Source organism: Hydra viridissima, unplaced genomic scaffold, assembly GCF_058129835.1.
Source record: "Hydra viridissima isolate aposymbiotic clone 2 unplaced genomic scaffold, HvirCarnegie_v1 scaffold_5, whole genome shotgun sequence".
NCBI classification, from domain to species: Eukaryota; Metazoa; Cnidaria; class Hydrozoa; order Anthoathecata; family Hydridae; genus Hydra; species Hydra viridissima.
The window spans coordinates 10,874,186-10,896,640 of NW_028324304.1; the positions used below are offsets into that span (position 1 = coordinate 10,874,186).

At 29.3% G+C, this 22,455-nt stretch overlaps 1 protein-coding gene, 1 long non-coding RNA gene and 2 other non-coding genes across 4 annotated transcripts; 1 reads left to right on the forward strand and 3 right to left on the reverse strand.

The window, feature by feature from the left end:
- Positions 1–640: 640 nt before the first annotated feature.
- On the reverse strand, positions 641–3,826 carry LOC149888619 (ubiquitin-conjugating enzyme E2 J1-like). The gene is made up of 8 exons (XM_090087738.1): positions 3,610–3,826; positions 3,244–3,317; positions 2,925–3,056; positions 2,763–2,847; positions 2,466–2,571; positions 1,511–1,569; positions 1,262–1,326; positions 641–1,147 (listed from the first exon to the last, which is right to left on the reverse strand). The coding sequence occupies exons 1-8, from the start codon at positions 3,647–3,649 to the stop codon at positions 866–868; spliced, it is 843 nt and encodes a 280-aa protein (XP_089943864.1). The 5' UTR covers positions 3,650–3,826; the 3' UTR covers positions 641–865.
- A 6,017-nt stretch (positions 3,827–9,843) lies between these two features.
- LOC149888620 (uncharacterized) lies at positions 9,844–11,370 on the forward strand. The gene is made up of 5 exons (XR_016452883.1): positions 9,844–10,008; positions 10,098–10,146; positions 10,221–10,298; positions 10,988–11,061; positions 11,238–11,370. It is a non-coding gene; the product is annotated as an uncharacterized LOC149888620 (long non-coding RNA).
- A 6,295-nt stretch (positions 11,371–17,665) lies between these two features.
- On the reverse strand, positions 17,666–17,737 carry Trnag-ucc (transfer RNA glycine (anticodon UCC)). Its single transcript has one exon. It is a non-coding gene; the product is annotated as a tRNA-Gly (tRNA).
- A 4,550-nt stretch (positions 17,738–22,287) lies between these two features.
- On the reverse strand, positions 22,288–22,359 carry Trnag-ucc (transfer RNA glycine (anticodon UCC)). The gene has a single exon. It is a non-coding gene; the product is annotated as a tRNA-Gly (tRNA).
- Between the last annotated feature and the right edge of the window lie 96 nt (positions 22,360–22,455).

Here is a 22,455-nt window from a genome sequence, read left to right on the forward strand (position 1 = left end):
GAACAATTGGACTAACTGCATTAGCCATTGCCGGGGATGGTCTAGAGATTATTCTGTGGGAATGGATGGAGCCAACCCTACGCGTCCTAATTTTGTGTCTCAACCGACCTCACTCTTTTTACGTTTGTATATTGAATCAAAATTTAATAAAAATTAAATCTTCATGAAAAATAAGTTTATTCAATTTCTTTTGGCTTATAACATAAAACACCTTTTTTTCTATAAATTTTCGATTCTAATTTTTTTTAAGTGTACAGACATGGGTCTGTACACATAGTAGTAATGCAATTTATTGACTCAATTCAAGATTCCTAACATGAGTTACTCGATTCAAGGTTCCTAACAAAGTAACCATGACAATGTGCAAACCAGTAGTTCAACTTTTAAATTATTATTAATTTTGTGATTTCAAAGTTTGTTGGTAACAACAGGGCAACCGTCTTTCGCCATTTTATTTGTTTGTGAACTGCTGGTTTTAGCAATGTGATTTCGAATCAGATGAATGGAACTGCCGAATGCTACACATAAATCTGAAAGAAGTCCCCCGAAAATATCTTTCTCGAAACTTTTGTTGGGGTACGGTTTCTATAGTTCTAGAGACTCGACACGAAAAAAAAACAAAAAAACAAAACAAAACAAAAAAAAAAAAAAGGACTCATGCGCAAAAATGTTTCAACACAACAACAACAAATGTTTCAATTAAACATTCAACTTGCACAAATTTCTAGTATTCTCTCTAACGATATCGCTGCTCAACGATAATTTGTCAGCATTGGTTTGTTTTATTTAAACTTATTCGTTTCTTTCTTGTTGATTTCTAGCAATCTTAAGTTACTAATCTTGATGCTACGGATACAGTAGGATTTTATGTACTACCCGTCATATTTTCCTTTTCCATCGCTAAGCGTCGTACAACAAGCACAACTAAAATAGCAGCAATTATCCACATCATAGCCAACGTGATATAATCTGTACTTGTATAAAAAAAACTCCTATGAGGCACTGGTCTTGTAACTGGTGGAGCGTTTGCAGGTACGGTTTTCCTTTGTCGAACTTCAGAAGTGGGTGTGGGGATAGTACTTATGGGTGTTTCCGGGGATTTATTACTTTCTATTGATTTACTTTCGTTTGATTTGTCTGTTTCCCCCTTTTGAAAAACGTTAGAAAATATCTTATGCTATTGCAAAGATAAAATGATCTTTGAGATATCAAAATTTACTGAAAATAAAAAATAATAATAAAATTTCAATAGCAACAATACCTTAAAGCTGATCTGAGCTGCTAACTCCTTTGCTTCATCCATACTAGATTCAAAACCGGGTCTTGCTAAAATATATATAAAAAAATAAAAATAAAATGAATACTTAAATTCCTTTTAGGTCAGTAATCATAAACATTCTATTAAAAATAATTTAATCAAAACACAAAATAAAAATTAGCCTAAATAAGCTCTAGAAAAGCTTAGCAAAAAAAATTTGCAATTGTGTTAATGAAAAGCAACAAAACTCACATTGTAAAAGACACGTTTTATTGTTCATCTGACAAACATCACATGACCAATCAAGTGATCTAAATGTAAAGCTTCAAAAATACATCTGCTTGCAGAATTTGAAAAACACAAATCTCATATTTAAAGAATTTGAAAAACAAATAAAAAAAACACAGTTCTTTTGAATTGTAAATAAAATAACTAAAACACTTAGAATTGTTCATATTTTCCAACATAATTTTATTATATATTGTATTTATATATACATTTGAAGTTTGCTTATATAATAATTTAAATTGTATTTTAAAAAAAAAAATTAATCGTTTTATGCTATTAATCTATTATTTTACAATATCCAAGATGCTATAATTGGCAACTATGGAATGCTCACCAGCAAATATGATGATTAACATTTACAAAAGAAATTTAAAATTCTGAAGAGACATTTTTTAAAACTCCCTAATTTTCATTTATCTATGATGGATTCTTAAAGATAAAAAAGTGCAGATTAAAAAAAACAACAACAAAAAACAACTAAGAATAGTGATTGATAACATCATCCTAAGCTAGTAAAATAACTCTCTAACCCATTTATGAATGAGAAAGAAGTTAAAATTTGTGTAAATTTTATCATTTTACTTGGCAGCAGCTTTAAATAAAGGTTTTCATGATTTTAAACCATAATTAGAATTTTCAGTAAGCCAAGTTTATAATATAAGTGGTCTTGCTAATTATAACAAAATTGTCAAGACTAAAAATTATGTGTATTTTTCAATTAAAAATTGAGAAAACATAGATTGTTGAATAAGCGAGGAAATGAGGAAATTATCAATTATATTAAGAACAAGAGAGAGGAGTTACCAATTACACTTAAGTGTTATACAAAAAAAAAATCCTATGCTTTTATAAATAACACTTTATATATTAACATAAAAGTATAGTAATAAAAACAAATTGCATTGAAGAAAACAAGAACCTGGCTGCCATAACTCTTCTTTCTTCAGGAGTATAGTCAAGTGCTCCCAGTGCACCTTCCCCTTTTGATGGCATAAATCCAATCAATGCCAACAATACTGTCCGTACTAACATAAAATACAAAAAAGATAAAATACAATATCTTTTATACATCTATAAAAAAAATCTTTCTTTTATTTTTATGTAACAATACAACTTTATATATAAATTTAAACTTATATATAAAAGCAATTATATAATGTAATCAACTAGATGCTCTATAGAAAAAAGGTTTTGTGTTAATAAAAATATAACTTACTACTCCATGATGGCTGCCATGTCTCTGGATGATGAGCAGACATGCTCAAACAAATTTTTTTTCCAAGTTCAAACCTTCCATTAGGCTTTTAAAAAATTAAATCATGATTATATTTTAATGCTAAGGTACAATTCAAATAACACAGCAAGATCTATGACTTACTGTAAGCAGAATAATACTTGGAGGTTTCATGGGATACTCAGGAGGCAGTGTAATTTTTCCATGGTAGCGTCCACCTGAAAACTCTGTGTCTGGTGGACCACGAATAGTAAAATGCCATTCAAAAATATTATCCTGTAAAATAAAATTTTATTCTCTTATGGAGACAGTTGGTTTAAAATAAATACCATTTGATGTGCTTCCCAGACAACCCTAATAAAAAAGGTTTGGTATAATAATCAAAATTTTTATGTCTTTAATACAATTGCTTATTTTTATTTAATACTTAAAAATCTAACTTTTGATAAAAAGATATTTGTACCTCTAATGGTTGTGCAAAGTATTGTTCAGTTGGTTCGCTTAACTCTGCTGCTTCACGCATCAACCGCTTAACAGCTACAAGAAATGCATTAAGATTTGCACCAAAAAATAAAAAATTTATCAACAAAATAAATTACTGTACATATTTATACCAATACATACTATTTAATTAAGTACAAAAATAACTAGATTATATATGAACTTAAATACACATCTAAAAAATTGTTTAGGAAGGGTAAGGGTAAGAATATTTTAAAAAATACATTGTGAACTTAAGATGTACCAAGAAAATATGTTAGATATCTTTGATTACTATATAAAAAAAGCATAAATGTAAAATTTTAAGTGTATTTTTAAAATCATCAACCTGGGCTTTTCAGATTATACTTTTGATGGAGGTCCTCCATGTTAGAAAGAAGTTTAACTATATATACTGATAGTTGGAAATAATAAGTAAACAGTCGTCATGTAGTTAAGCTAAATAATATATCTCAGAAAAATCCAACGCATAATAAACTTTAGCAAAAAAAAAAAGCTAGCAATCGTTTTGATATCTGATTAGCTAATTAGATACTTTCGCACACTACGTGTTTTGTTTACGTACGTTTAAAAACACTTCCGTGTGAATATTGCGTCAGGCCTCGAATAAAAATGGATGATGGACCAACTTTTTATCTAAAAGTTAAATTAAATTTAATAAGATTCAAACTAACGAATTGTAAATAGTTCATTTATTGGACTCAAAAACGTTTTTCGCAAGTTTATGATTATTATTTAGTGCTAATAACTTTTTAACAATATAATGGTGTAAGAGAGATCTTAGAACTTTGGTTGGTTTAAACTATGCAAATAAGTTGAATATTCTTGAATAAGACACAGAACACTGTGAACCAAAGATCTCCGGTTTATTTCATAATAAAAACGCTACTTAAGTTTTTTCACCACCATTTAAAGTTACCTGTAACTTTATGTTTTTAGGAATAAACTTATGTTTGTGATCTACCTGTTTCCAGTTTCAAAAAAACAAATAAAAAAAAAAACAAATAAAAACTGAAACTTTTCATAAACTAAAAATGTTCGAATAAAAAGTAAACCCAATTCATTGTTTATTTAATGTTATCCAACTTTTTTAATTTTCAGGTCGCTTTAGAAAAAAGCCGGGAGACATGCGACAAAATCTAAAACCATCTCATTTTAACTTTTTATTTTTCATTAACCAGTTATTATTACGTTAGTAAATATATTATAATCTTTATGCTATTTGATGATGATGATGATGATGATGATGATGATGATGATGATGATGATGATGATGATGATGATGATGATGATGATGATGATGATGATGATGATGATGATGATGATGATGATGATGATGATGATGATGATGATGATGATGATGATGATGATGATGATGATGATGATATACAGCCTTTTTAAGATCAGCTAAACATCAATAATTTCCTCAATTTGTAGCAAATATCTTTGCAAACATTTCATATTTAAAGTAACGAAGATTTTGTACCAAAGTGATGCACGTGCAAATTAAGTGCAAAAGAGTTGTAAACGTCTTACAAATTCTTAAACTGTCTTTATAATTGTATTGTACCACAAATTTCAAAATAAATGTTCAGTTGTTACTTCTACGCATTTAGTTTTTTACTGTTGACGCAAAAGTCTTTGAAAATAACTGAACAACCTAAACGTGAAGATGAGTACTAAAAATTATCCCATTCTTGTCATGAATGGCACCACACCCAAAGACATTTCCAAGTTACTTAACAAGCATCTTGGAAATGCCTTTGGGTGTGGTACCAAAGAAAATAGATTTGAGAGAATAAAGACACTTCTGAGCCTCCTGAAGAAGAGACCAAAGACCATCCTCTTCTTAGATGAAAAGTTGTTTTCTGTTGATTCTGTCTCAAATAACAGAACCAATTAATTTATAAGTTATAAACCAGTCCAGACTGTCCTAGAACATATAAAGTATACATTTAAGGCCAAAAATCCGTCTTCAGTTACGATGTTTTACCTGATTTCTTCTGATGGTCTCAAAACAAAAATTTAAAGTTTTAGCTTCAAATTTTCATTTTCAAGTCACTTTTTTCGAGAACAGGTTGAAGTGGACCAATTTTGTCAGGGTATGTACATAATATAATTTCGGGAGAAAAATAAAACAATGCTTCATAATAAACATTACTTTGTTAATGCATTGTATAAATGGCTTTTATTGATACTTTTGTATATAAAATGATTTATTTGTAAGAAAATTGTCTGTGGTGATTGTGTTACTTAAGGGGTAAATTCGTCAGTTCCGCTGGATTGAATTGAAGAAAACATTTTATGAATAAAACATAACTTGGGACCCACCAAATTCACGGAAAAAAAAAAAAAAGTAAAAACCACAAAAAAAGCACAGCAACAAAATTTCTTATTAAGACTTCTTAATAAGAATTTTTTTTTTTTTTTCAGTGAATTTGGTTGGTCCCTAAACATAACTACTGTATACGACCGCAAATTTGGTTAAAAGTTCATTATTTTTTTTTGATAAAAACCAATGTAGAATGAGAAATCGAAGCAAAAAAAACAGAAAAATTCATTTTTTCGTTAAATTTCGCAGCTTTTTACTGTTAAAAGAAGTAATATGAAAACAGCTACATAAGAATAATTTCTTAATTTTTTTATCATGCATATTTTATCAAACTCTAATTCCTTAAAGATAGTTTTGATCTTTTTGAAAACTGATTGTCAATCAATTTGCAAAGTTCTCAGGTTTCAAAGTTTCAAAGTTTGTGCTGAAGTAAAGTTTCTAGATTGTCACATTTAGTTTGAATATCAAGGCGTTAGTCAGCTAAAGCCATGTTAATTGCTTTAGGGGACTGGTACCAAGAATAAGCTTGCAATCTCTTCAACAATTTATTTCCTGACTTGAATTTTCATTCTTTAGTAAAATTTGTGCAGCACTAAAAGCTTTTAAAAGCTTTAAAATAATTGTTTCGCATGACTATAAAAAGATGGGTGCTTAAGAAATTACAATTATGAAACACATATTCAAAATGTTTTCTTTTTGATGTTCATGTACATAATTTATCAGTAGTCATAAATGGAATCTACTGTAAAGAGAGCCTCATGGCAGAAACTAGCGTGATAAAATTTAGAACTGTTTAACTTATATGAGTTATTGTTAAAATAAAAGATGCTTGTATCTCGAGATAATTTTGTGTTATTTAGAGAAATTTCTTTGCTTTAAAATGCGACTTGTATATGCCTGAACCAAATATTAATTGTTTCTCAGAAAAAACTTTTTTAAAACTAAAGAATAAATAAATAAAATAAATGGCAAATATTCATCCGATAGCAATAGGAGTAATGCACTTTATTGAAATTTTAAGATGCATTGCTTCTTAAAGTTTAAGAAAAATGTTTTGTTTGGACCTTTTAAATCCCAGTTATTTGCCTTGCAGACATAAGTAATGTCCAGTTTACCTATCCAATATCGAATAGACTCTCCATTTTACCCTTAAAAAATGCATATAGTTAAATATTAAACCGCCCCACATATATTAACTTTCAGTATAACTTATAGCTATATATTATAAAGCTTTGCATTTATTGGTAAAGTTATTTCTTTACTAGGAATTGCGATTTCCCGGACTTTTTCCATTTTCATCATTTTCAATCTTCATCAGGGAAAATATAAACAGCTAATTAGACTTTTCTTTTTTTCTATTCATTTTTTGTAACTGTTTACGATTTTAAAGTAACTTCTGAGAAAAATCAGTGCATAGAGATGACAGTCTGTCAATCTAGTTCCAGTTGAACTAAACACCCTTTCAGCCACTACACTGGAAGGACAAATTGTTAAAAGCGCATTATAAAGCATATCTAAGTTATGAGATTTTTTATTAGTAGCTTCTAACAGATTGAATTCTTGATGCATAGTTGATTTAAAGCACTTGACTTTAAAAACATTTTTTTTACAAAATTTTCCAATATGGCAGCCATAGATTCAGATAACTGATTTATATTAATAATGCTATTGTTAAGTTTTCTATCACTATCTTCTTCTTTTGCTATATTTTCATTTTGCTATATTTGCTATAATTATGGGAAAAAGTCGACCAGCTATTTCAATCGCTAAATTTATCATAACTGCTTTAGATGGTATACTAAATAAGTCATCATCCGTATCACTTTTAAAAGACTGTGGATTATCTAAAAATCTTAGTTAACCAACAAGATCTTTTTTTCTTCTTTGACATATTTTTTCAATTAAAGCATTTTTAAGATCTTTTGCTAGGTAGCAATCTTGAACATCAAGTTCTTTAACCATAAAATTTTATGTGTCGTCAGCTGTTAATAAAGTTGCTTCCCTTCAGCAAATCATTTCAGAACCTAAGATAAAAGGTTCCAGACTTTTTGCTAATTTTTCAATAACTATAAAACAATAAGTTTATCATCAGACAACATTAGGTTTTCTAAACTGAAATCCACCAGAGATTTAAAAACTGCTTTTTTAACTTTAATAAATCTTTTAAATCAAGTCCCGGGATCCCGGAAAACATTTCCCAGGATTCCGGGAAATTGGAATAAAATTTTTCCCGGGAATTTCCCGGGAAGAATTACTATTCTTTACTTGAAACTGTAGTTTTCTGATTTCTGCTGTTCATCTTCTAATTTATTTTATTTGTTGTTTTACCATAAGCTGTTATTTATTATAAAATTTTACAAACATTTCAAGAATTTTTGATTCAGAAATTAAATAATTTACCAATCCGCGGGAGCTTACAGTAGTTTACTTTTATTCTGAGGCAAAAAAAACTTTCATTTTCATGCTGATGTTTACCAAATCAAAACTTTTGCGTGTTAACCATGCAAAGTTTGTATTTATGCTGTTAAATCGGTTTGATATGGAACTGGCAAGATATTGCAAATGTCTTAAAACTGTTCAATTAAGGTAGGTACCTGATAGAGTGGCAACAATATCAATCGTCTATCAAAATAGACGACTTAAGTTCATACAATGGTCTTCAGCCACTGGTGTTTACATAGTATAAAGGATTGGTGTTTTTTGTTTTTGTTTTTCCCAACCTCATTTAAAAATCCAATATTTAATTGGTTTTTGGCAGACGTAAAAGAATTGATTCCTTTATAACAAACAATAACTAAGCTTAATATTAGAAAAATTAGGAAAGTTGAGAATTTTCATAAAATTTTTTACATAAATAAGAATCTCTGTTTAAAATCGCAATGAGAAGTAGAATAGCTTTAAATGGTTTAAAAGTTATTCTACATCTTCTTCTACATTTCACTGCGATTTTTTTTTCAAAAAAAGCTGACAACACTAATTATCGTTCGATTTATTTACTTTTTAATGCTCTGAAATCTTTGAAAACGATTTGTTAAATAAAAACCATACTTAGATAAATACCAGTTTCATTTTCGAAAAAAAAGCATTCTACGAAAAAGAAGCATTCTAAATTAAAGTAATTATGAAAGTTACTCTTAATAATGGACTTTGGTTGTGGATTTTTCATCGATGCACAAGATCATTGTGAAATCGTAAACTATATCATCCTCCTCCATCCTCCTTTCAACGAATAGCTACTGTACTGTAACAAATGGCAAGTTCTTACGGAAATTTAAATCATACCGTTTCACTTATCAACAGGTTTATAGCTTTAAATGGCAACACCTCAGATAGTAAAACCGTTCAGATTTGGGTGTATGGATCCATATTAGATCTTCTCCTCTTTTACATCTATATTAGTAATCTTAATCTTTCTATCAAACATTTAAATGAAAACTATTTTGTTAATGAAAAATCAAAACTGATTGATTTTATAAGTCAACTGCCGAATTGATTTTTTAATGAACTTAAAATCGCTTTTAGAGCCAAAGATTGTATGGTATCAGTCAATCCATGGCCTCCTTTGCTTCATTTTATGATTTTTATAACATTTAATATTTTTTAACAAACAAAAATATAGTAAAAAATATACAACCGAGAGGTTTTTCCTTTAATTTTGTCCACCAAAAAAAACGTTTTTTTAATTTTAAATTCTTGGACTTATGTAAAAGAAAAAAAAGTTTTTGTCGCGATCGTTTTTTTTTTTTTTTTTTTTTCACAAAAGTACAGCCGTTTGATGCTATTTAATTCCTTTTACATTAAATTTGGTTTGAGGCTGTTGTCTCAAAGTATAAATTTTTGTGGATGGTTTGTTTCTATTCCCTCGATACAAAAGTTTTATTTGATACACATCATCGAAACACGCAACTACAACGCCTACGATGTACGTATTAAAAATTGGAAACACGCGCCGAAAATTTAATATAATATAAGTATTATATTGGGGATTTTAAAGGAATTTGATGAGGCATGCTTATGAAACGTATTTGAAAGATTTAATGTAAATGTTATCAACTGTAGTATTATTTAAGAGACCCTATGGAAAAAATAATATTTTTGAGGAGTTTTTGATTCATAAAAAAAAAATCTTTTGAAAAAAAGAAAAAAAAATGTAACACTTTTTATCTTAATAACTTTTCGTCGAGCGTTTTCTTGATTGGAATCTTAAGAAGAAGATTAACCGATGCTTACAAGGATTATAATAGGATCATGTTAAATTTCGCCGGTGACATGCTTTAATCTGATATTTAAAGTTGTCGTAGTTTAAATGATGCAATAAAATTATTTGCTACGAATTAAATAAATTTCATTGATTCTGAGATTTTTAAGGTGAAACAAGTCAAGGATTTGAAAAAGGTATTTCTAGAAAACGTAAGAAGCACGTTTTCTGTCTTTTAAAATATTTTTCATTTGATATATTTTCATATTTTACACGGTTTATTTAGATGAATCGCGTTTTCATGGTTTTAGTTTTATTCTTAATGATATTAACAGGTAAGAGTATTAAATTATATTTTAATTTCAACAAAAAAGTTAAGCAACTTTTGCATAATCATTTTTATGTTTAGTGTGTGAATCCCAACAAGGCTTATACTGGGACCAAGCTTCAAAATCTCTAGTTAAACATTTCAAAACTCGTCATCAAGGTTAGAATACAAAATATTATACATAAACACTTCTTATATATATATATATATATATATATATATATATATATATATATATATATATATATATATATATATATATATATATATTGGGGGAGGTGGTGGGGGGAATGTTGCATTGGGGACAGTGTTGTTTATAAGTCTGGAAACATTAATTCAACTGTGTAATACATATTAATTTTCATAAATGTTACTCTTTCATTTCTCTTCATTTATTTGCGTAATAACTGATCGGTAAATCAAATCGTAAATGAAATTTAATAGCAATCTTGTCAGAAGCAGTACTGTTAGCAGCATATATATAGCATATATAATGTTTCTTAAAAGCAGCAACAAAATTAAACATAAATGAGCTCGACAGAATGGTTCAGAATGTCACATTTTAGGAAAATATTTTACCTTCGTTATTTTTATAAAGCTACGATCTTAGGATTTTTAGTGAATCCTCCATATACCTTAGCCTTACCTTATGTACATCACTGTGTTACCTTTATCAAAACTCTGATGCGGCCCCCCTGTGGACGAGGGAAATCAGAAAACTTTCAGATTGTATTTACTCAAAATACCCTTACACAACTTTTTTAAAAAACTCAGAAAATCTGAGTGTGACCATTCTATAACTCGTATTTATTAGTTTTTAGCTTTCATTTTACTTGATTTTTTTATAGATTCTCAGAATTTTGACAAACAAATTGACAAACTGGTAGACGACATCATTGAAGATTTACTTAAAGAGAAATAAGTAAGAATTTACAAAAGTGCATTTCAGACTTTAATTTATTTTTATGTTCATATTAAAGACTTAGTAATTCATATTTAAGTTCATATTAAAGTTATTACTTAGTGTTTTAAATTTTTTAATTTGTGTTTACTAAAAAATGTTTGTTTATAAGTATTTTTATTGCTATCTTTTAACAGGAATCATTGTATGAATAATAAATGGATTATCAAATTGGCATCAAAGAGCTGTCAATACTCAATATCATTATCTTTTTTATTTATTACTTTTCATTGATTTTGAAAAAAGTAAAAAAATATATTTTTTATGAGAGATTACGTTTATTTTGTGATTTTCCGAAATGAATGAAGTTATTTGAAAAGTGGGATGGTTTCTGCCATAATTGCAAATGTTTGTTGTATTGCATAAAAATTTGTTTTGAGATAAAGGATTCTTTTACTTGTTTTACAGATTAAAAATGCTGATTTAAATCAATGATACGAAGTACGAAGTTTTTTTCTGGAGAAGTAAAAAATTAGAGATAATTAGAATTTGAAACTTTTTAAAATAAACTCCCCCCCCCCCCCCTTTTTTTTTTTTTCTTCCACTGTGCAATTTTCTAATAAAAGCTGTCTGGTAATAACGCTAAAAATCAAATGTTTATTTTCAAGACACGAAGAGATTATTTCGGGTTTGGAGATATTATAAGTATGCAACATGCACGTATATGGTATACACATTCAGATATACATACGCAGATATACATGGATACGCCTATACAAATACACATTTGATACACACAGATTTATTTACATCAAATGAAGAATAATTAGTAGTTACGGGTTCTTTTATATCATGATAGTCAAGAACGAACTATTATAAAACTTAGTCTGAAAGCTTATAAAAAAGTTTAAAAAAATCTTAAAGCCTGAAACTCGGTAGTTTTTAAGGAATGTTCATTTAATCTAAAAAGACTTATTTATAGTTAGATTAAACGTATGGAATCTCAGAGGATCAAGAAATATGTTTAAGTACCTTCAGCATAAATGCTTTACAACTTTTACCACATTCATTAAAAAAAAAAAAAAAGAAAAGGATATCAAATTTTTTCTTTTTTTTTTTTAGATCGTTTTTTTTTGTTTACATAGCTTTTGTTAAACTTTCAATTTTTTAACAAAAGCGATGTAAAGTTCGAAATTATTTAGACCAATCGTTTTTTAAGGGCTGTTTACAAAAATTAACAAAGAGTTAGACCGCGTTGATTTAAAGATACTTTTAGTGGATCCACTTAATTTAAGCCTATTCAAATTGAGTGACGATGTGTTTTAATTTGATTTTAGTACAGAAAAATGATAAAATGATTAATACAAGTCCGAAGAAATGAAACGTTAATGTGAAAAATATTTAAAGAACTATATCCAATTATCTTAAACCCATTCAAAATAAGTGTCACCATTTTAATTTGATGAAAGTATAGAAAAGTTTTGAAAAAATACTAAAGTCCGCAATGATAATTGCCTATGGACTTTTTAAAATATTTTGAGAGCCATTTTCCTTATACTTTGAAGAACTTCTGAGAACAGCTCATCTGTTATTAAATGTAGCGTATTTTATTTTTTGTTTCTTCAAGTTATATATAAGTTATATATTGTATATAGATTTTGATAATTTGTTTTTATGTTTTAAAGCAAATTTGTCTTCCTTTCAAATAACGTTAAAGTTGTTTTAAAAAAAGCTGATTGTTAACAAAAGAAAATAAATTCGCAAGTAGATCTAAGAAAATTCATTTTGGACGAGTGACTTAAAAATTGTAATGTTCCAATTAATTCACTACCATAGAAGTGTAAAGGAAAAGAAAAAGAAAGTATAAAGTTTAAAGGAAAGCGTACAAAAGCGTACCTAATGAAATTATTGTTTAATGTACAATAAATCCTTATGATTTTTGCAATCATTTGGATTTTGGTAGGTCCCTTCTAAGTCTCTAACAATACCCTGCTAGCAATTCTAGACTCCATTTCCTTTTGAAGCGTTTTACCATTAAGAAAATGTTCTGATGGAAGCTCTCGCCTTGTTCATCACTCACAGATTTGCTAAAAGGAAATCCATTTTTGAGTCCAACATATATTTTTTTAAGGAACCCATAGCTTTATTTGATATTGTAAGTTAATTTGTTAAGCCATTGTAATTTTCCGCTCTAGAGTTTTTCTAGAAAACATCATTTACGAAATGTCATCATTCACGAAAGATTTCCAGACGACTTTTTCTTGATTATTCAGTTTCTCTTCAAGGCTTTTAATCGTTTGTCAGCTCATGTATTTGTGAACCTACAAATATTTGTTCTTCAATTTTGCCTCCCTGAGTTTGGAAAATTTCTCTTTCAGAAATAAAATTCTACTTCAGGTTGGGTTTTTTATATTTATTATTATTTTTTTTTCAATAAATTAGGACGGGTCAATACTGTAAATTAAGTCAAAAAAATTGTCAATTTCTTGCAAATCACTATTTTTAGCTAAATTATCTTCCTCTAAAATGACAATTAAAAAAATATTTGATACAGAGACGATTGTGTAATCTGAAACCTTTTTTCATAATTATAAGAAATCCCATTTGACAATCAGCAACATACTTTTTATCGAATGGAATTTGAATCGTAATTTACCTTTCAAGACAAATAGTTTGTTTTTTTGAGGCACAATCTACTTTTCAGTTATTGTCGTGTATTCATTTATTTGTACCCTTAAGTTTCTCATTAAGTGATTTTAACTCCTGTTTAAAATTTCTTCTTATAGCTTTGCAAAACGATAGAAGATATTCAACCTTCATTATTTGCTACTACAAACTCGTTTAATTTCGCAAAAACCACTGAAGTGTCTTTTCTGTTTGGTTCATCGAATTCAACTGTTTCTAAGCCTACTCTAACTTCAGTATTTGGATGTGTTTGGATCATCTGTAAGTATCACCCAAAGTACTGCAGGATTTAGCTTTACTAATGCAGGATCAAGAAATTTTTCTACTTCTGTACCTTCTTTTAATTTTTCAACAAGTTTAAAGCCATCCTTTCTATCTGAAAATCCTGTGCCTTTTTTTATGACAAGTGTGTTTTCAAGTTCATCAATGCCGAACTTTCCTACTTCAGCTGTAACAAAGCCGTTCGACATCAGTTCCTCAAAAGAACAGCCCTCTTTTAATTTTACTTCTGGAAAGGGACCTTCTTTTGATTTTAATGGTACCAATAACGTACCAAGCTTTACAGATAATTCAAAGGGTGGCTTTTAAAATGGAACATTTGGGCTGTTTTTAAATGGCGCTGCACCTTCACAAAAGAAAAAAATCCCCATTCTCCCAAATATATATACTTAATTTGTTGTTGTTGACTTTGATTTTGTACTTTTTATTTAGAGTCCTGTGAAAATAATGCAGATGATTACAAAGTTCTTATTACTTTTTATTTTGTAAATTTCGGTCAAAATTATGATTTAAATGATTGCAGTTAAAGTATTGATATTATTGTGCTATTATTGAAGAAAAATTTGAAATAATAAACAATTTGAATTCACCTTAATTTTGTCTTGGAAAGTTCACATAGAAAGCCTCACAATTTCTATTTTTAAAAAATGTTGGTATTATTTCGCAAAGGTACGTCACTTGTAACAAAGTGTTAAGTACAGTAATTTCAACTAAATTTTAATGATTTTTTCTATGTACTATTAATTTGTTAAGATTATTCATTCAACTTGCTCAACTTGATTGTGTTGAGAAGCTCTATTTTTTTATTAGGAAAAGTCAGACAAATATTTTGTTTATCAAATAAAAGTTAATTTCAGTCCAAAAACATCCCTTAAGAAAATGTAATGCTCTTTAACTGATTTTTTAAAACTTTTTTTTAATGATTAAAAAAACTTGTATATTGAACCGAGAAAAGAAGATTGAATATTCATCAAGATGCTTAAATGAGATACTTTTTTTAAAGATTTAGGAACAAACAACACTGATAATAATTCACTAATCTTTTTGCTGTCACAACTTGATAAAGTTTCTATTTATAACTATATTATAATTTAATTTATTTATAATTTCAATGCTAAAGCTAGTTATACAACTGTGGGTCATTAGTTTGCTGTTATAAAGAACAAATCTATATAAGATAGTACTTTAAAAAACTATAAAACTATTGGTTTATTTTTAAGATAGTATTACGATGCAAAGAAACAGAAATGTTGCGAATGAAACCTACCTTAAATATACATAGCAATTTCATCTCAAGATACTCAGTCCTGAAATCCATAATTGCAGAATTCGATCCTTTTTTATATAATGATTTGATATCCAAGTGAATAATTTTTATACAAAAATTTACGTTTGAAAACCCAAAAGACGTTGGTATTAAAATACTAAAAATTTTTTAAAAACATCATTCTAAATATTGGTATCAAACGTCTTTGGAAGCATTGTTTAAATCATAGTTAGAGTCTCAATGCAACCAATGAAAAATTGAGTTTTTTAAATGTCTCATGCTGATAGGCAAAGAATTTTATGTGAAATATGTTGAGGATTTACAAGTGAAAGTCTTTATTAATTGAAAGAATTTTTATGAAAGGATTTTTCAAGTAACTTTTGAACATACAATGAAAAGTTGTTCTTTTATCCAATCAAATATATTAAGGTAAAGCTAAAAATCAAAATTTGAAAATACATTCAAAAATATGTTTAAAAAAATTAAAAATAATATCAAAAAAATCTTCTGTGTTCTAATCATAACTTGAAAAATTTTTTTGGCGTGGTACTTAAAAAAACTTCTGAACCAAAAATTATTTATTGTTTAAAATTGTTTTGTGTTTAACTAATTCTGAGAAAGTTTTTGAAAAATTTGTTGCAATAAAAAAGAACTGGTTTAATAAAAATTTATTGCAATAAAAATTTTGGTGCAATAACACAAAAAATCATTAAAATTCTTTTTTTTTTTTTAATCATGGAAACTTTTTTATTTTTATTAAAACCTTTTTTTATCTATAGAATGTTAACGTTTTTTTTGTTTCGAAAGAATTTTGTTTTTGCTTTTCATTTTTTTGGTTTAATAGGTGTTGTCATTTAACTTTACTGATTTTTTGTTTTCTTCAGAGTTTTTTGTGTCAATTACCTAAGAGTGTTAAAGAATCACGGAAAACACAGGATAAACAGACAACATGGAAAGGAATTTAATAATAAGACCTAACTTTTCACCAAATCATAAAAGATTAAGTTCAAAAATGAAGATGAAATGTTTTGGCAACAGATTAAAACACGTGGTTTTATACATTTTAAGCGAGACTTGGATCCAAGTAAAAAAAATGGCGACTCCATCTTCGAAATTTATAGCTGGTTATAATGGAAATCCAATCATGAATTGCTTCTTTAAAGATTTAGGACACTCATTTACTAATGAGTTGTATAAGAATTTGTCTTTCGAAGAAGTTGGTAAAGAAAATCAAGATGAACAGATAAACCAAAGCTTAAATGGTATTCAGAAGTATGTTGTGGTAAAAGATATTCATAAAATGTCATATTTTGCAATTAGCTCGAATCATCAAATCGTGGATTGAAGATCGTGAATTGGAAAGAAAGACGAGAAACCGAGAAAGAGGTCCGTCAAATTTAAAACTTAATCAAAATGTGATCTGGGGAATTGATGAAAACTCTGAATACGCTTGGGATATCGAAAAAAAATTAAGTGTTTTCAAGTCGACAATCGAAGAAGTCAAAAAGAGATATGGCTACAAGACTTACAAGAAACAGAAGATCCGTGGAACAAATCCCAACAACAAATCATCGAAGTCGAAAAACTCGCTTGAAAATTGCATCGAGAAAAGCTTAAAGTAAATCAAAAATGGGAGATTAAACCTATTCCCAGTACTAATGCGTACTGAGTTGCAAACTCGACTGTTCGACAACCCCCAGGTCAGCAATTTTATACTATCCCAAAAGGAACAAAACCTGACATTTTGCTAAATGCAATTAAAACTTTTTTAAATGCAATTATAGCAGGATTATGATTTAGCAAGCCATCTGTTCATTTGGTTTCAAAACTCAGCCATTTTTCAGGAACGGAAAAATGTTTAAAACTGGGACTAATGTCTATGATCCGAAAACATGCCAATCCGCCCGTCTTCTGGCCTGATCTTGCATTTTGCCATTACTCTGGAAGCGTAATCGAATAGTATCAACAAAATGGCGTTAATTTTTTCACAAGAAACATGAATCCAGTATGCAAGTATGAAACGTGAGCTTTATAAAAAGGGCGAAATTGCGTTAGATAAGTTATGACAAGTTTTGTGGCTTTTGTAACACATGTTGCACTTTGACAATTGCGTTAGCAACTTTTTTGTTTTTTCTGGACATATGCTCAGGGTTTAAAGACAACCCAGTTCTCAATCGTAAGTATTTGTTGAACTGATCAAATGCGATTTGGAAACTCTGTGTGATATTTTAACTTTGCATAAAGCATCTTTTACATTTCATCTATTTCCTTAAGAAATAGCGTGAATACGTAGTCATGGTATTATTGAAGGATTAAAACCAATAATTGACAAGAAACGATCACCGGAGAATACGGCAAGAAAAATTTTAAGAAAAATGAAATTTACAAAACGAGTGCGTTAGCCGGGAATCGAACCCGGATCTATTGCTTGGAAGGCAACAATGCTAACCGTTACACCACCAACGCTTAAAGTAAGTAGTAGAATAAATATATTTAAAATCAAAATTTTTGCAATAAATAAAAATTAGGAACATCATGACTTGAATTCAAACGGCCGGTTATCTCACTATTCAAGCGAAAAAATTAGAAGGGTAATTGTATTAATTACTCTGCTAAAAGTTTGCCCATACATATCAATAAGGCATTCGATCCACGAAGAATTTTTTAGCGTCGGGATTTCGCAAAATTTTGAATTTAAGAATCCCGGTATTATTATAAGCATAAAATTTACTGGAATCAAAAAGTTCATTTTTTAAACGTTAACAAAAATAAATCAAATGAAAGGCAATTGATTGAGACATTAAAAATTTATTTAAAAAACAAGGAAATATTTTATTTTCGTTGCAGTTTTGAAAGATGTTTTTAGGAAGCGCAAAAAAAAAAAAAAAGCGCCTCCGAAATTTCATCTCCCAAACCGTTTCGAATTTTTGTGCAGAATTTTTGTCCCGCAGACAAAAGTTCTTTTGTCCAGCAGTAGATGATTTTTTTTGTATTTTTAACATTAATGTCCCATATCTAACTTGCTGCATCAGAGATGTCTTTATTTAGTAATAAGATTTACTTAACAAGTCGCGGCTATACAGGCCAAAATTGACATATCTTAAGCTTAGAGATGAGATGGAAGAACTTGCCTCACCCGCAATATTCTCTAGACATCACTCCAAGGGATTATCACAATTTCCGTACTCTGCAATTTCACATGTCAGAGAAGAACTTCGATGATGTTTGACATCTCGAAGGCAGCTTCTACTATGATGGGATTCACTTCTTGCCTTATAAATGGAAAACTGCTAATGATAATAATAGTGATTTTATTATAGATTGATTGCGTTTATTTCATGAAAGTACGAAAAAACTTTTTTTCCAAACTAATAATTAAATTAGAAGTTAAGCTAACCGACCGAAGGCTAACCAGCCGAAAGCTTACCGACCGAAAGCCAACCAGCCGAAAGCTAACCGACCGAAAAACTGAGCGAAAACTCGAATAACTTTTAACGGTAAATTTTTTTAACAGTTAAAGTAATAAATTCTTAAAAAATTTTTTAAAAACTTTTAAATTTTAGAAAACCTAAGAAAAAATTCACACCAGGGACTGTCAGAATGCAATCCTGCAATTTCAGAACTATAAAAACTCTTGGGATCCTGGGATTGCTAACGTTAATAATAAAAGTTTAAACAAAATATTTAAAAGTTTTCAAAAAAAAGCAACTATAATTAAGGTTTTAAAATCTGTCCCGGCCAACTTTATTCTTCGGTAGAAAAAACCCACCGTCAAAATTTCTAGTAGAAATACCACCTGCTGTTTGTCAATCGTGAAATATTCTAAAATGTCCTTAATAAAAAAATATTAAATATTCAAGTGATTATAAATATATTTTACATAAGAAAGTCAACCATAACTGTATAAAGAGAAATGAATATAAAAAGAAATAAAGATTTATCTTTTTTTTTTTTTTTTTCAACTCCTCTACAGCAAATATAGTTATTTCAAATTAGAAATTTTAACGAGTGTTTAAACATAGCAGATGAATTCATGCATGTTACATTACTGTATATAACCAAAGAACCGGTGCTCAAAAGTACAGAATTTTTGTTATTGAAAGCTTCTTGAGTAGTTTTGGCTAATGGAAAAAAAGTGTCAAATTCAAAATTTAATGAAACTTCAAACCACCATATCTTTTAAACCCACCAGGAATTAACCCTTCATATTTTCAGGTTTTCCTTCTGGTTTTAAACATTTTCTGGAAACTTAAGAAAATCCAAGAAAAATTTAAAGTACATCCAAGAAACCTTTTTATTTCAAGAAGCTTATTTTGCTTAATTCTTATTTAAAAAATGGTTCTCTAAATAAAATCAATTACGATATTCTATGTACAGCGAGCACAAACGTTTGAATGACGTCATTAAATATTGGTGCTCATGGAGTTATTTTCACCATTTCTTAATATTTTTATAATTTCTTTACCTTTATTTATTTCAAAATTTTTTGCATGTATAAAATTTTAGTAATTTATAATGTATTTCATGAAATATATAAACTACCCTTTCTTCTGCAGATGATGGAGCTAGGTTTTGAGACAAGTCCCAGTGACCGATTGCATTCATGGCAACCAATTCCAATCAAAAAATATTTACGTCACCACATTAATGTTACATTCCATTTTGACAACCGTGAAATTCCTTAGTGTTAATATGAGAAATCTTACGAGGTGTTTGCGTAATAATTAAAGATTAAGATTGCTTGCGTTCGTAAAATTACACGAAAGAAAAAAACTAACGCTATCCAATTGAATTGTGAAATTAAAATTCCCACGTTGATTTAATTAATTCTTAACTTCAATTAGTTAAGTAATTTGTCCGTCGGCTCGTTATAACTGACATAAATAATTCGCTCGAATTTTCTGTTAAAAATTACGAGAATCATCAATCAACTTATTGCTATACTTTCTCGTTAAGTTGACATAAAATTTCGTAACAAGAGCCTTCTTTCTCTAAGTCCGAGACCTCAGTGTTTCTTTTCTCTTCCAAGTCATCAATTGGAACGGAATTGCTTCCATTCTCCGGGTGCTTATACTGAAGATGGAATCTGATTCTTGAAGTGGTACCCTTTGCCTTTCCAAGGGTCATTTACTTACCCTCAGACTCACATGCATTTGGGCTTGACCTTACTACCTTCGTTGACTTTACCAAACTATCGCCGTTAGCATATTAATGACACAAGGAATTTAGAATGTTAGTGTTGTTGAATTTGGAATTTAGAATAAAATTTGAGAGGAATTAAAATTTGCTGACGAACAATTAGGAGGTTCGGAAGGGAGTTGGTAGGAGCAGCAGCCATTTCGCGAATTTTAATTAAGTTGAAAAAAATATGTAATATTTAGTTTGATGACATAAAATTTCTCTTTTCAGAATTAAAAAATATAAACTTTGGAGATTTTTGGTATTGATAAGTTTACAACAGAACAACGAGTGAAAATAATTGAATTTTACTTTGAAAATAGACGGTCAATTGTTGCAACGCAAAGACCGTAATATTGAACCTAGTGATGCGTTTTCAAGAGCATGGCTCAGTAAGTGATAGGTCTAGAAGTGGATGAGGTCGTTCAGTACGTACACGTGAAAATACTGAAGCTGCGAGCCGTAGCATTGAAGAGAACCCAACCACATCCACTCGAAGGCGTTCTCAAGAACTTGGCATCTCACGGAGTTCTCTGCAGCACATTCAAAGAGACTTGCACATGTACCTTTACAAGGTTCAATTAGTGCAATCTTTACAACCACCAGAATTCAAAAATGACTAAATTATACTGTCAGGTTTCAGAGAACTGCAAAAAATGACAATGAGTTTATTCACAAGTTGATCATGGGATATGAAGCTCATTTCCATTTAAATGGACATGTGAATAAGCAGAATACCATATTCTGGGGCACAGAAAATCCACGCCAAGTTCATGCGAGTCGATTGCACCCGGTAAAAGTCACAGCATGGTGTGGAGTAACATCAGATAGGGTTATTGGGCCCTTCTTCTTTGAAGGTACAAATAAAAATGCTGTGACTGTAAATGCTGAGAGATATCGAGACATGCAAGCAAGTTTTGTTCAACCTCAGTTAGCAAACATGGCAGGGTATTGGTGGCAACAAGATGGAGCAACTACACATACCGCTAGAACCAAAATGCAGTTGTTAGCTGCAATATTTCAAGATCGGATAATCTCTCGTAATTCCGATTTTGAATGGCCTACATGTTCTCCTGATTTGACAGCACTAGACTTTTGGCTTTGTGGATATCTTAAAGACAAAGTGTATGCAAATAAGCCCCAAACTATTCAAGAACTTAAGGCAAACATACGACAAGAAATTCTTTCCATACAACCTCAGATGTTAAGAAGTTTTATGGAGAATAGCTTAGAAAGAGCTCGACTTTGTGAAGCCGAGAATGGAGGCTATTTAAGAGACATTATCTTTCGTAACTAAGTTAGAACTAACTTACAGACTCTAAACTTTGTAATAAAAAAAGAATTAATTAAATACAGTCATTTAAGAAAAAGTTATTTAATTTCTAAAATATAAAGTGACTTATGAGCCACCTAGTATATTCAACAATACAAGTAAAATTACCAGTGAAAATATGACTGGAAAAAAATCTTTAAAAATTTACAAGAACTGATCTGAGTATCTTTGATCTTAGTACGCTGAATGAAATTTTGTAAACCATTTATAAGAAGCCGAATTTCATTTGTTACAAATTTTAACTCAAATTTTTAACGAAAATCTTGTAGCTAACGTAAAATTCATATCATTAACATTAAATCTTGCAGTTCTGTTAGATTCTGGAAGATCGTAAATTATGAATCTCAAGTAATGATGTTTTAACGAAAAATGCAATTTATTTCATCGATTTTCAGAATATTAAAAATTTCCTTGTTCACGATTAGGCGTCTTTTCCTTGTTTTATACTATTTTTTCTGTGTTAAATTAAAATTCGTTCCAGAAAGAATTTGTAGTAAAAATAGCCTGCGTCAGCCGGGAATCGAACCCGGATCTATTGCTTGGAAGGCAACAATGCTAACCGTTACACCACCGACGCTGTAATTTATATGGAAATGTTTTTAATATTTTTTCATTTTCTAGTTAGTTTTTCAGGGTTAGTCAGAAAAGTCAACAGTTTTTACGGAGACCAGAG